Here is a 14,993-nt window from a genome sequence, read left to right as displayed (position 1 = left end):
TAGGCAGAGATATGGTTTATTGCATGGCTGTTATATCATATTGCATTAGATTGTGCACATGTGATAAACTAAACTGTTTACTCACTGTAAGACATCCTTAAACACATAAGACTCTATATGAGATAGTTTCATTAAGCACAATAAATACATTAATGAAGAAGTTTGAAAATCTCCTTACGAAATCTACATCTTCTTTTCTCCTGTGCATCATTATTATTGTTATTATCATTATTATTATTGGTCTTTTTACATTCATTAGTCTTAGATGTTTCCAGCACCAGAAGCAGGCCATGTGCTTATCTACTAATAGGTGGCCCACCTTCTACATTTGCTTCTACTCTTTACTGAAGGACTCTTTGGGGTTTTTTTGGTCCACCACCAATCGTATTCCTTGCTCCCAATTCTCCTGACCCCTTTTCTAGCCTCAATCCCTGACCTCTTTCTTACTCCACAATCTCTCCTTCCTCATATTTCTCACAGTTCCTTTCGCTTGTCTGTTCCATCTTTCCTTACACTGTTCTCAATATTGTTTTCAGCCCCACACATAAAAAGAAAAAAATGCATGTCTCTGTAAAAAGATCTTTCTCAGTCCTTGTCTTTGTTGTGTCCATTCACCAGACTTGTCTCCCAGAGCTGCACTAGGGGAGATTTCTGTCTGGGGGTCCGGGGACTCTGGAGGACCTGAGTGAAAAGGATAACAAAAAAGGACAACTGGAGTAAGTGGTGACTGCATGGTAAAAGAAGAGGGAGACAGGAATTTGGGAGAATGAGAGCAGAAAAAGAAAGGGAATTAAATAGTATGTGGGAGCAGGAGACCAAACCAGCAACCCGCCATGGGGGAGCAAAAAGATAAAAAGAGAAGGATGAATTTGCTTCCTCTCAAGGACATCTTTTTGGATGAGCATCATTAGCTCTGTATGTCAAAGAGAGGTTAATGCGACTGTGATCCAAGGCCATGTTCTGTATGACTAAGTCAACAACTGAGGCCAATGTCCCCTGCAATCCTTCATTTATTCCTGAACTTTAATCAGGAACCAGGTCTGTGCATAAAACAGATAATCAACCAGCAGAGAGAGAAAGAGAGGGAGGGGCTACGAGACGGCGAGGGGAAAGAGAGCAAAACGTTGCTAATGTTAAATTGAACCATGCAGCTAAACCCCAGCACATCAATGCCAAACTGAATTAAACAGCTAAAGCCACGAAGCAGCACTCAGCTTTAATCAGAGATACCAGAGTATCAAAGAGATGCAAGACCCACAAGGAAGGTAACAGAAATCAGTGGGATTATCAATTGTCTTTCCTCTTTCTCTGCTATTGACTGCGCGTGCACGCACACACACACACGCACGCACGCACGCACGCACGCACTCACACACACACACACTGCTCAAACACTACAGACACTTTTCTGCCCTCTCTCTCTCTCTCTCTCAGTCTCAGGGCTGTTTGCCTTCTTCCCTTATCTATAAAGATAAGAGCCTTACTGTGTGTTCAGTATGTTATCAGATACTTGTGTCCCATATTTGGTGCAAAAGAGATGCTGACATCCTCCTACGAGACTTTCTTCATTTGACACATTACAGTCCAGAGCAATTTTAAGCAGACAGATGGGTGACAAATTAAAAGAAAAGAAAAAAAACAAACCTGTTATGCTGTGGGAGGCATTTTGTTGGCTTGATTTGGCTCCACTTAGCCTCCCCCTTACAGGGAGGACTCACTGCTAACAAGTACAAAGTTGTTCTAAGCTATCTTAATTTGTCTCTTGGAAATGATCTCCCATGCATACGGCACATGGGGTTGCTGAGACCTGTGGGTGATTTTGTATATTTTAACTCTTGTGGAATAAATTCCAAAAGACATCAAAGTTGCTCTTGTGGCACTTGGTTGAATAACACCTTACTAGGACTTACTAGTAAGGTGTTGTTCAACTTACTTACTAGGTGACTTTTTGTCACCTGCCTATAAGTTCACTTTCATGCTACTGCGAGACTGGTTGAACCCTCAAAGTGCCATTGCAAGTCAAATGTGAAGACTTAGTTAACAAAACATCATTATTTTGGAACCTGATATCGTCTTATCTGCATTCCAGGGAGACTCAGGATGGTGATTTGCCTACATTTTCATGTCCTGTACCAAGCATTACAGTTGGGTAAGGTTGGTGTGTTACATTTAGAGAAGAAAATAGTTAATAAAACTCACTGTGAGGCCTCAGATTTATTCCATATGGTCAAATTTTCAGAAACTCAAAAAAAAAAACAACAGCAACAAAAAAAAACAATAATGTGAAGGAAAGTGTGGTGTCAAAACTTCAATATATCAGGATGAGCTGTAACACTGACACACCTCTGGCCGGTTAAGCTTCTCGTCTTCTGGGGGCCACACAAATGACTTGCTGACTGACGGGTGTGCTGAAAGAGACAAGAACAACTGATGAAGAAAGAACAGCAGTGAGGCAGAGGTGCCCCTGTGATGATGTTTGAGCACTGCAGTGTGAACACTGAATCAAATTAAGATTGAACACCGTGAAGCAGCAGAGAGAAACCAGAAGAGACAGTGAGGGCGGCGGAGGGAACAGACCAAAAGAAATCTGAACATGACCACGGTGAAACAGAAACAACAAGTAGGCAGCAGTAATTAAGAAACAGAAGGGCAATAAAGCCTCGTGTGCAATATGCAGCTGCAGCTTGCATAACCTTCAGCTACTGTCCAGGGAGCTTTAGGGGCACACCCTGGTCAGTTTAGGTGACTCATTGTTAAACAAACAATGATCTAATTCATTCATACTGACGTAGTAACAAATCACCCTTGAAGGCAACAAAACACACACACACACAAACACACACGCATACTGTAGAGCAGTGCCTCCCAACCTTTTCTTTCTGACGTACCACAGCCCTGCTCATGCACTCCTTCAAAATGCCATCTGAAATCATGTTTCAAATGTTTGTAATTTGAATTATTTAGTTTTTTTTTTTGGCTTATGTTCTTCATATTTATAGTCTTGGACTTTATTAGTGTAGCTTTGCATCATTCACAGTTCAAAATAATCCTTTTTCTCCGTCTTATTCTTTGCCCCTTGCAAACAGAAGGCTTGAACAGTAAATTGGTGAGGCTATGCTCACAGTCAGAGCTGGATTTGAGATCACCATATTAAGAATATCAAGTTTTGACAAAGATTCTGGCTCATATGGACAAGTTTGAAAGCTTGAACATAATTGAAACTATTGCCAGTTTGATATTAATATTCACCATTGCAATAGTATAAATATATTACAGAACACAAGGACAGCATAACAGCTCTGAACTAAACTATTCAAATTCATATCTACATAAAATTCAGCCATTACTCTGGCTAGTCCAGATGTTTCATCTGTATTGTAACTGCACTGATTTCACCTCTTCATCTTTAGCCATCTTTAACCATTTATCAGTCGTTTTTTTGTCTCCATTTATTTCAACTTCCTAACTTATTATTTCAACAGTTCATCCATTTCTCCTAGCCGTCTCTTTTAACCAAGCTGATAAGATTTCTGTGCCTGCTGACACAATAGTTAGTACATCAACTAAGAATCAATCCTGTATAATACAGGCAAATGAAATTTCCCACAGATACATTATAGGCAGCATTTTATTAACATAATCTACCAAATTGTCTCTACACACGCAACTCTATATCAAATTACATGCTGCTTTTGAATGCTGAATTTAGGCTTAATTCCCAGATTGGACACGTTCAGCCAGCTCCTTTTTTTCCTGACACAATAGTGCTGAGATATGATTCTGGTTTTTCCTTGCCTCAGCTTTTCACAATTAATATGACAGGTTAGGTGCTCCATTTTTTTTTTTTTGTGGAGTTACAGAATTTTATTTTCTCCCTGGCCAGCTCATGGGCCCCGGTGCAAAGTTATTGCTCATAACAGCTAACAGTAGATTCGAAAGCTGTTTTGAGGTTTTCCGCTGTCCATAAGGAAAATGAAATAATGTGCTCACTGAGCTGTTTCAGGGGGTTTTCATCATCTTGCCGTGGATATAAAAATGACACACACACACACACACACACACACACACACACACACACACACACTCACATGCAACCAACCATACACAAACACGCCTGTGTGAGCTTGTGGGCACAAACAGAATCAATTACACTCTTATACACATGTTCGCCCACAGTGCCAACACAGGGCTATACTAACCTGCTGAGGGTCCGGTTTCTCCCTTGGATGATGACCCAGGTGTGTCAGAAACAGCCAGTCCATTTAACGACAGCATGGGACTCCTTACCTCCATGCTGACTGGCCTTCCCCTATTTCTTGCTTCTTCTCCTTGTGCACCACCATCATCACAGCCCCCATACAGGCTAATCCTCTGCTTGCGGATCTCCTTCTCCCTCTCCTGGGCCTCCTGGATATCTTGTTTTACTTTCACTAAATTATTTGAGGGGCGCAGCTTGAAAAAGGGGTTCTCCTTGGGTATTAAGTCCTCCTCTTCCTCCTTTTCCTGTTTTTTCTCTGTTAGCCTGTTATGTTCTCCTGTCTGTGATGATGAAATGTAAGGATTCCCAGAGTCAACAGCAGTAATAGACTCTGGTTTGTCTTGGTGCTTCTTCTGTGTTGCGTTCTTCAGGTTATTCTCTAAGATTAGGACTTGATGAACTGGTCCCTCTGAGTTACCCGGCCCTTGAAGAGTGGATTTGGTTACATCCCTTCCGTTGGGAGAGTTCGGGCTCTGTGCCGGACTAAGAAGATCTAAACTGTGTCTCTTCTTGACACGTGTACCTTCTGTGGTTGACACCTGTGACGAGATGTTCTCCTGGTTCTCCGTAGCTGAAACATTGCTGGCAGAAGAAATGGATGGGGCCTTGCTTCTGGTTGAAACTGTAAAAGTTGAGTCACTGGGTGTCTGAAAGGCCTCAAAGAGCTGTTTCTTCTCCCTTATTTGTCGGACCGTGCCTTTGTCGTAAAAACCTGGAACTTTCCCAAGCTTGACCAGATCCTGCTCCCTCTGGGCCTCCGCTTGGATCTCATACAACATCTTTTTGCCAGCAAACTCTCTGTCTTTTTCTTGACACCACTCAGTCTTCGTAGTTATTGAATGGCAAAGAACAGTTTTTCTTAAGGGGACCTCTACGTACTCTGGAGAGATGGGTAGATTTGGAAGCCCTCTGGATCTCCTCAGACTGTGCTCACGCTCCACAGCCTTTCGGATCTCCCTCTCAATAGGAGTCTCTCTGGAGAGCCCTGGGGAGCCCTCCAAAGTGCTGCATGGGGAGAAGTCAGCTGATACTCCACTGTCACTCTGGCTATCGTCACAGGAGTCATTCTCCATCCTCGTGTGTTTGCTGTGCTCAAGAGACACACCAAGGCTATGTTTTTCTCTTTCCAGCTCTTGTATTTGGACTGTGTGTGAATATCTTAACAGTCCCCTGCTGCGTAGCTGCCCAGCTGGCTTGTTCCTTCCAAGTCCGCTCCCTTTCTGCCCTTTCACCCCACCTGTTTGCTCATTTTCTCCCTCTGTTCTTTCCCCCGCCCTGCTATGCCTTTCTCTCACAGCAACAACACAAGCACAGCCTTGAAAAGCAGCCCCACCCTGATTGGACGGCTCCATGGCAACAGTTGACAAAGGTGAAAATCCCTGGCCGGGCACCTGTTGTGCTGCTTCCTGGTTTGCACCTTTGGGGGCAGGTTCACATTGATACTGTGGCAGCAGCTCCTCCTGCTGTTTACTTGAGGGTTTGACATGCAAAGCTGAGTCTGGTTCTTGATGAGTGGAAGCTGAATATGAAGGTTGGAAAGACTTGCTGTTGGTGTCTAATGTGCTTAGATCCATAATATTAAGGGCCACTTCCTCTTCTTCCTCACTTTCATCTGCAAAAGGAGGGGAACTTGCAGTGTGTGCATCATGTGGGTTGTCACTGTCAGAGGGAGAATGGTGAGCAGTCTGTGACACTCTATTTTCCATTATACTGCAACTTATTCCATCTGGTACAAAGTGAAACTGTGAAATATGTTTCTCTGCTGCCATCTCCTCAGATGTTGTATCCATCGTCTTATCAACTGGTTCAGTTATCGGAGATGTCTTTGGCCATTCTTGACTATTCTTCTTGTCTTCTGTTGGGCCTGAAATGACCTCGACATCACTGATAGACTCTGCCACCTCACCCTCAAGGCTGGAAAAGCCCTCTTTGCCACCATATTCTCCAGATGATAAGGTGTCAGTGGAAGGCAGAGGCAGGAAAGATTCCCCACATAACTCAGCGGGCTCCTCAGGTTCCTCTTGAGTCCTCAGTCCTCCTCCTAGTTTTTTAAGACCTTGCTCTAATTGTGTCACAACTTCTTTTCTCTCCCCGTGGGTGCACTGACTAATTCTCATGGCTCCTTCATTTTCCACTTTAGTTGCCTCAGCCATTTTGATTTTCGACACAGTCTGGTTCTCCTGCAGAGTTTTGACTTGAGCTCCAGGCTCCAGGATGTCTATGTCCTCCTCGGGTTCTGCCTTGGGCGCCATTTTGTCTTTCAGAGGGGAGTTGTCACCCTTTGCCCGAGACTCACTGAACAACTCGTCAAGTGAGCTGACAGGGCACGGCTCCTGCCAGGCCGTGGGCTTTGTTGCCATGGTGACAGGTCTGCCGACGTGGAAGCGTTTGGAGCAGTCAGGTTGTTTGGCCTCCAACCAGTGAGTCTGAGTGAAAGAACAGAGAGGGGAGAGGGGAGAGGCAGAGGGATTAACACTGTTTAGGACTGAAAGGCCACTTATTTTATATACTATTATTTCAGTGCATTGCAAATGACTTGTTCATTTTACCAGTGGAATGTATCGTTGTCTGTTTTCACAGTGATATTTACTGTGCAAAATGCTAAGTGCTATACTGACATGTTTTCATTTGTATTTTCAGAACTCCTTCAGTCTCTGTTGAAATACTGCAGCAAACATTTTCAAATGATTGTTAAGAGAGGAAAAAAACATGTTAAGACACTTGGCATTTGCATAGCTGCATTTGCTGTTTCTAAAAGATAATGTCAGCTTCTGTTTGCCTTTCAGCCATCAGAGGTATAAAAATAATGGTATAAATTTTTTTTTTTTTTTAATTAATTGTTATGCAAGTGGGAAACAACTGGAAGGAAAAACTGAATATACTTGAAGTGGTGATGTCTAAAAACAGGCTATATGAATATGAAAATGGGAATGAATGAGATGATGCAACAGTCCTCAGAACTCATTGCACTCAGATTTATAATTGTGCACAACTAATAATAAATGAAGACCATCTTTATATGCTTCATGTGCACTGGAAAATTTTACTGTATGCCTTTTTTCTACATTTTTCAAGGTACAGAGCACCAGCTCTATACCTTGCTCTGTACCTACTTACCTCTGTTGTGGTAAATAGTCCTTTTCATTATAACAACAAATGAGACAACATCTTTTTGTGAGGCATAGTTTCTGTGTTTTCAGCAGAGTTTCAGGGATCTGCAGAATCTGGACATCTGAGAAAAGAGCACTGAAACTGTTTTGGCTGCTTATGGTGGCCCAATAGCTTACTATGCTGGTTTTTCTTTTATTTATCACCCTCTTCTGTATGCGCTTAAAAACTGGATTGGATTAGAGCACTGAAAATCCAGTCAAGGTGTAGTGCAGTCCTATTCTTTCTCTTTAATGGCAGCTTCAGAGCGCTTATGTTATTATACAACACGCAGGGTGTTTATAAAGCTGTGCTTGGCTTTGGCTGTAAGGTGGCTTCCACTCTACTCCACGTGCAGCATCTAAAGTTTTCTGCTGAGTAAACCTTTTCTTTAATCAGCTTACAGGCTGGGGAATGTCTCAGTAACACACACACACACACACACACACACACACACACACACACACACACACACACACACACACACACACACACACACACACACACACACACACACACACACACATACAGACAATAGGACTGTCTGCAGGATATACTGACTAAAGGGGAGTCCAGCTCATATTTTTCAGTCTTGGTCCTGAATCAGTACTATTGCCCCCCCCCCCCCTCTCTCTCTCTCACTCACACACACACACACACACACACACCTACCTCATATTCAGTCTTCATCCTGACAAACTCCCTTTCACATCACTAACATCACTTCCAAGCCACTCTGACTAGGCAGGACTCCAACTGTGACTGATCATTAAGGGAATGCAGGCTACAGGATGACTGGTTTTTGATGAACTGGGACAGATGGTCAAATTAGGTACAGCCCCTTCATTTACAGATTATAAGGAGTGACAGCATGACATGGTGGGAAGAGTGGGGATCACTGTGGCAGTCATAATGGCTGAACATGTGGAAACAGCAGCGGGACAATGTAGCCTAGTGCGGGTAAATTAGGATGAGAACAGGGAAGAAACAGTGAGATATGAGAGATATGACAGAAACTGGTCTGGGGAACCAATCTCCAGCTGATATGATGTATTTGGGCTAAGATTATTATCAACTTCCAGCTAAGGCAGCCATAATAACTCAAGGCTGCTTTTTATTTCTGAAATGTAAAAATATTTCAGGCTATGCTCGTATGAAGAACATATTTGTTTTGTTTCATATACCAGTTTAACAAGCAGCTTATTAGTGTGTTCACTGAAGGCCCCGTTCAGACCCCATTATGAAATGTACCCTGGCTGATGTCAGACTTGGTGTTTGGTAATGAGGGGGTGGGGGATTTGGATAGTTGGCATTCCCACAAAGTTATTACTGTGTCTAAATGAGCAGTAACCTCAGTCATTAACTCAGTTTGTGCATGCTGCTTTTTAACAGATCAGACACAGAAACATATGTTCAGGTGTTGCCTGTGACTACCAGCCTTATTCTACAATAATTGACAGACACCCATGAAATTTATAAAGTTAGAATAATAAGTCACTTACTAACAAAGAGTTCTCAACATGACGTTTCATTGTGAAATTGAGCGTGAAAATGAACATTTTTGCCACAGTGAGAAAGCAATTTGTTTTAATGGTATAAACTTTGCTGCAAATCCCTGCTTAAACAGTTTCACGCACCAACCTCTGCTGATTCTGCTGGAAACCCAGCTGAAAACCAGAAAGCTCGAACAATTAACACAACGAGTCTGCTCATTCATTTTGAGGCACGTTGATGTAATCTGACTACTCTAAGCGTAAACTCTGGCATGCATTAATGAGATTTCTCTCTCATGTGCAATTTCTTCAAGAAACTTAATAGCATTATATCTAATATGGCATGCTGTTTTATTATTTTATTTTCTAAGATACACAGAGAAGGTAAGGTTGTGGATTAAAACTTCATTACATAACAGGCTTATGTTTGGCTCATTATATCCACAGAGACTCTCACATTATCAAAAGAACAGAACCCATCTGTGTCAGTCCAGACAAATGAACTTGCCTTCCTTTTTGTGGTCAGTGTCCTAAAACAGCTTAAGATCTCAGAGCTTTTGACCAAAAAAAAAATTTGAATTTGAATTTGAATAAATGCAGCCAACTTCATCCCTAGTGTTGTTGCTGTCTAATAGTTGCTGACTCTGTTCTTTTAACATTTTCCAGACACGAGTGTCACATTTGAGAAATTGGTCTCAATGGGCTCAGCTGCTCTGAACTTCTGTACTACTGTTGTTTTTTTTCTTCTTTTTATGGCAGTAATTACTTACCCTAGAAAATATCTCATGTAAGTATTTAGAGCAGTTTCCTCCTCAACAAAAACGTACTACAGTACCAGAATATACTGCTGCACATACCTGCCTCGAAGATGCCCTCAAAAATTCCTGTGAAATACACCCTTCTCTTGCTTCAGTTCACTGAGGTTTAATCAACAGAAAAGGAGCCTGTCTGCTCACAGCTCTCGCAGTGCCTCACAGCCTGCATCTCCTCCCTCGTGCACACCAACACCATCAGTGCAACAATTGTGCACGCCCACATTTGCATTTCATTCACCCACATTCACTAATACACAGACAAATATGAATGTGAGCCTGCGCACATGCGTGTGAGCCAGGCTTACCACCCTGTCATGGATTTGAAAATATATAGTAATAATCCTATTAGTGAGCGACACATCATAACTATTACACCCAGCAAATTAATAACATAATGCACCAGATAAAAGAGTGATATGAATTTATCAGGTATATCCGCAAATAAAACTTGATTTAAATTACACAAATTTACATTATGAATGAATGTGTTCAACAAAAACAGATGACACTGGCAGGCTTGGTTAGCAAGGCGAATAAATAGACTGCTGGTGCTTTGCAGAGACACATGTACCTTGTGCTAACATGCAGCTAAAATAATAGAGTTTCACTCACCAAATCTGGAACACAAACTTTATTACAGTTCTCCATTCTGTAGGCATTATATTAAAAAAATGCTGCAAATGGTACCAGCACCACAAATATGATGCAAAGGTTCAGTTCAGCTGACATGAAGCCAAAGACAGTATATAGAAGATTGATGTAGTCACAGATCTTGAAGCCTGTTGTGGTAAGCAAGTGGTGAATGAGACTGAGGAACTGAGAGACACTGTATAATCTTAGGGTAGAACTTGTGACTTACAAGATAGGCCCAGTCTAATGAAAACCCTGCTTTATATTAATTTTGGCTCTAAATGCAAACAAGTGCTATACAAACATTCTCTGATTTTCTCCATTCTAAGATGCTGACTGAGAAACTGATATTACAGCTGCCATTAGGCATTTTATGGCTGAAGTGAGTCACTACTCTATGCTGCCCTTGATAATGCAAAACCAAATAGGGTTATATTGTTTTGTAAACTCTGGGGTTACTGGATTCAACAGTGGTGAATTTAATTGCATCAGTTTAACCTTTCAGTGTGTCATTCAAAGAGCTTGCTTTGCAGAGTACTAATACAGCCTGTAGATGCTTGTATGCAAAATCACTGTATCTTTAAAGTTCTAAAAGGGGTATGTCATAGTGTTTAAAATCTTCCACTGAGAGTTAATAGGCAATAAATGCAAGCACCAAGGTGTCCAAACCCAAACAAACTATTCATTTAATAGCAAAATCTCTCTGCAATGAAAAATATACATTGTATTTAAAGGGTAACTTATGATGAGCGGATACAGTGAAGTTGAAAATGTCAAATCTCAAAAACAACACTTTCTAACAGTGCAAGTGCCATTCAATGTGCCAGTGTCCTTTATGCCTTTAGACCCACTGTCTCCACAGTCTGAGCTGCTGCTGCCCCTGTTGGTTGGTTCTCAGGGTGTTCTGGACAAAGCTCCTTGGTAGGATCCATCACAACAGGCTCGGGCAGCTGATAACACTTGAGCTGAGCTCTGAACTCTTCCATCTCTTTCTGCTCCACCTCCCTCCTTCTGCTCATCAGGTACAAATCTGTAGAAATCCTCCTCCTTGACTTCACAAGCCACCTCATCACCACACAGTCTGGGCAGGACGTGTAGAGGAAAGCCATGCTGAGGTTGAAACGATTCTGCACATCAAAGGTAAAGGTACTGCCTTCCACTGAGATGTTGTACGGCAGGTATTGGCATTGATCACCAAAGCGATTGATCTGGGTATAAGACAACGTGGAAGCTTTGCTGGAGTTGGAGAAGTACATGGTGATGCTGTCTCTTTGTCTCAGAGCCTCCATAGATGATGAGTGATTGAGACTGCCTGCAACTAGAGCCCATCTGCCCTCAAACTGATGAGGACCCAGCTGGTCAAGTGGGTGAACCAATTTTTCACAGACTGGAGAAGTTGCACAGCTCACACACATCAAATAGAAAAGAGTGATTTCACACACAGCAACCAAGTCTCTGTTTCTTGAAGATTTACCCATTCTTTGTTGAAATCTTTGCCTTTTATTCTGAGGCCTTTCCTTTTTACTTGTCAGGACTGGAATTCAATTAGCAGGCTTGTCTTTTTATAATAAAAACCTACATAAAAAAAAAAAATTCCACTTTTTCAACACAGGACAGGTTCATTATCTCTTCTCTAACTGTGGATTTTATGATTGTGCAATCAAAGACATTTTGAGCTAGTGTGTGTGTTTGTGTGTGTGTGTGTGTGTGTGTGTGTGTGTGTGTGTGTGTGTGTGTGTGTGTGTGTGTGTGTGTGTGTGTGTGGGTGGGTGGGTGGGGTAAACACCGCTTGCACTGGAACATGATGTCCAAATGGGAACTTTCCATCCTCGTCTTTGTTTGCTGTAGACATTGGGCTGCTATTAAAAATTTCAAGTATGATATATGAAATTGCCAGTGCAGACAATCTCATTCACCAGTTTCTAAATGCTATAAATACACACAAGCAGCAATGCATACAGTAGGTATGTATAAAAATACCTTTCCTGTCCTTCCCTCTGTAGAAGAAAGTGTGTTGAAATGAGCAGATTCCCTTTTAAATGGCCTTATTAAAAAAAGATGTGCGAGTGGCAAACATTCAAATGACAATGAGAACAAATAAAGGACTCTTACACATTATATTTTTGCATATTATCACAGCAAAGACAAAACACATAAATATGGAGACATTACAGATTAGATGTTTCTAATGATGATGTAATTTTGTTTGATTTCTGACACATAATTATGCCATTGTCTTAATGTTGACAAGCAAAAGAAAAATTCCCTGAAAAAACTGAAATCTTCTACTTTGTGATATTGATCTATTTCTACGTTCATCATCAAGTAGATTTTAGATTATTGCAATGAACTGAATTTTAATTATTGTACCATACACTGAGGAACAAATGCACCAGATGGAGAAGATGATATAGGACGTAATGAAGCTGGTGATTTGATCACTTCATATATTTAGCAGCGGTGCAAAAAAAGTACAAAGCATTATTAACAAAACAGACTTAGTTTAATGGTAAAGTGGTTCTTCATCATGTCTCCTGTGACTGATATGTGATCAGATCAAAGTTTTTTTTTTTTTTTTTCTGTTTTCTGAAATATTTGATAATGTGACAGGTTGTTTAAAGGTAACACTTATCAAGTGCTGATATAGCTCACCATGTTGGGGAGGCAATCCATGTGCTGGAAGGCTGTTGGAGAGGCCTGGATTCGGTTTAGATTGACAGTACAACACTGATCTAACATACTGTCAATTATTGTTTGCATCCGGTCAGTACCCTCAAAATGTAGCGAAGAAATTAAGAAAATTCTGGAAAATGCTGGTTATTCACATTTGCTCTTTCTGGAGAGACCACCAAGGTAAACCTTGTTACCTTGTTTTCTTCTTTTTTAACTTTTGACAGGAAAGCCATGCACCTCTAGGTACTGTAAAGCAGCTTATCCTTTAGAGGGCCAGAGGGTGAAAAAAACAAACAAATTTCTTGAAATACTACAAAATTCCATGCAAGGATGGAACAGAGAAAGAGAAATTCCTGACCAGATTTTCCTAAATAACTTAACTTCATGCATGACTTTCCAGACTCATTCCTGCTTTTATCTGGGACATGTCAGCATTATTAGAAGAAAGTACAAGAGGGCAGTCAAACAAACTAAACGGAGTCCAAAGAGTGAGTGTCATGCCTGTTATTCCTAGCAGCATGGTTTCCCAGAGAATTATGAGGCAAAAGAGCATTTGTTCTCTTGAAAACGAAATTACAGAGTATGACAAAATATGAGTACCACCAACGCAATCTGGTCTATTTAAATAACTACTTTAACAAATTATTTTAAATAAGTTAACTAAAAAGTAATTATTGTCACAAATTAATTAAAGGTAGTAAAACAAATACAAACAAGTTCCATCCATTTATTTTTCAGTCCTCCTTCAACTCCTCCATCTCCTACTGCTCCAGCTGCCTCCTCCTGCCTATTCTCCTTCTCCAGAACAGAGTCTGTCACCAAAGTCACGACAGAATGTGTAGCAAAAGGATCAGGTCAGGTTAAAGTAATTGTCCAGATTCGAGTTAAAAGTGCTACTTTTTACTGTGAAGTTGTAAGACAGATAATAGCACTCATCATCTAAATGGTTGATCTGGGTGTAGGTATAGACTGAAGTTGCACCAGAGTTGGAGAAGTACACTGTCATGCTGCCTCTGTGTTTCAGGTCCTTCAGGTCATATGGGAGAGTCATGCTCCCTGCAATTAAAGCCCATCTGCCTGCTAAATGATGAGAAGCTAGTATATTCAGAGGCTGAATCAAAACTTTGCAGGACAGAGGAGCTGAGACCCTCGTAAGCATCAAACAGAGGAGAATGATGGAAAACAGAGCAAATGTGTGCTGACATCATACTTTTATATGAAGATTTCTCCTTTAGCTCTTTATTCTTAACCTTAATTTTTAAGATTTACAGATAATGGCACTTGTTTCACAGATTAGCTCACCCTGAGAAAATACAATATTTCAACACAGTTAGTAAAAGTAAATGATGTATTAACCCTTTGTACACCATTTTATTGTGCAACTAAGAAAAAGTTTCTTTCAGTTTGGTAATGATCAATATTTGCACTGCAATGTCCAGCCGTGCAGCCTGGATTGGAGTAAGTACACATACAGATTGACAAAGTACATGGTAGTTATGTTATTGGAGTCTGAGGTGGATGTGCAGTTTTCTCAAATGTGTTAGGATTACAAACAGAACAGAACACACAGTCCCAGAAAATAAATTCACTTATTGTACCTTTATTGGTGCAACGGCTTGTCACTGGGGCTGCCTCCTCTCAGATACTGCCATTGTATCTGTGACAATGAGTACTTATTATAGCTTATGGAGATCAGTCTCGAACATCTGGAAACAATTTTATAACTTAATATAACAATACAAAAATATTTCTTGAAAAAGGATAGTGGGTACACATAGCTAAACAGCTTTCACTTTTTCCTCTGAAGGCTTTCGGTGTATTTCTGTGGAAATTTCTGCCTGTTCATCTAGAGGAGCAGAAAGGTCAGACACTGATGTTTTTGAATTCTTGCCATGTCTGTTATGGTTCATCCCAAAGGTGCTGAGGTGATGGGGTTAAGGTAAAAGCTCAATGTGGGCCACTCAGGTTATTCCACAT

At 41.0% G+C, this 14,993-nt stretch overlaps 1 protein-coding gene across 1 annotated transcript; it reads right to left on the bottom strand.

Moving 5' to 3' along the window:
- On the bottom strand, positions 1 to 9,892 carry misp3 (MISP family member 3). Its single transcript, XM_030752708.1, has 4 exons — positions 9,756 to 9,892; positions 4,200 to 6,684; positions 2,344 to 2,408; positions 1 to 681 (listed from the first exon to the last, which is right to left on the bottom strand). The coding sequence occupies exons 2-4, from the start codon at positions 6,616 to 6,618 to the stop codon at positions 586 to 588; spliced, it is 2,580 nt and encodes an 859-aa protein (XP_030608568.1). The 5' UTR covers positions 6,619 to 6,684; positions 9,756 to 9,892; the 3' UTR covers positions 1 to 585.
- Positions 9,893 to 14,993: the final 5,101 nt, after the last annotated feature.

The sequence above is a fragment of the Archocentrus centrarchus genome, chromosome 1, assembly GCF_007364275.1.
Source record: "Archocentrus centrarchus isolate MPI-CPG fArcCen1 chromosome 1, fArcCen1, whole genome shotgun sequence".
Lineage (NCBI taxonomy): Eukaryota > Metazoa > Chordata > Actinopteri > Cichliformes > Cichlidae > Archocentrus > Archocentrus centrarchus.
The sequence above is the reverse complement of the archived record's forward strand: the minus strand, read 5'-3'. Positions and strand labels throughout refer to the sequence as shown.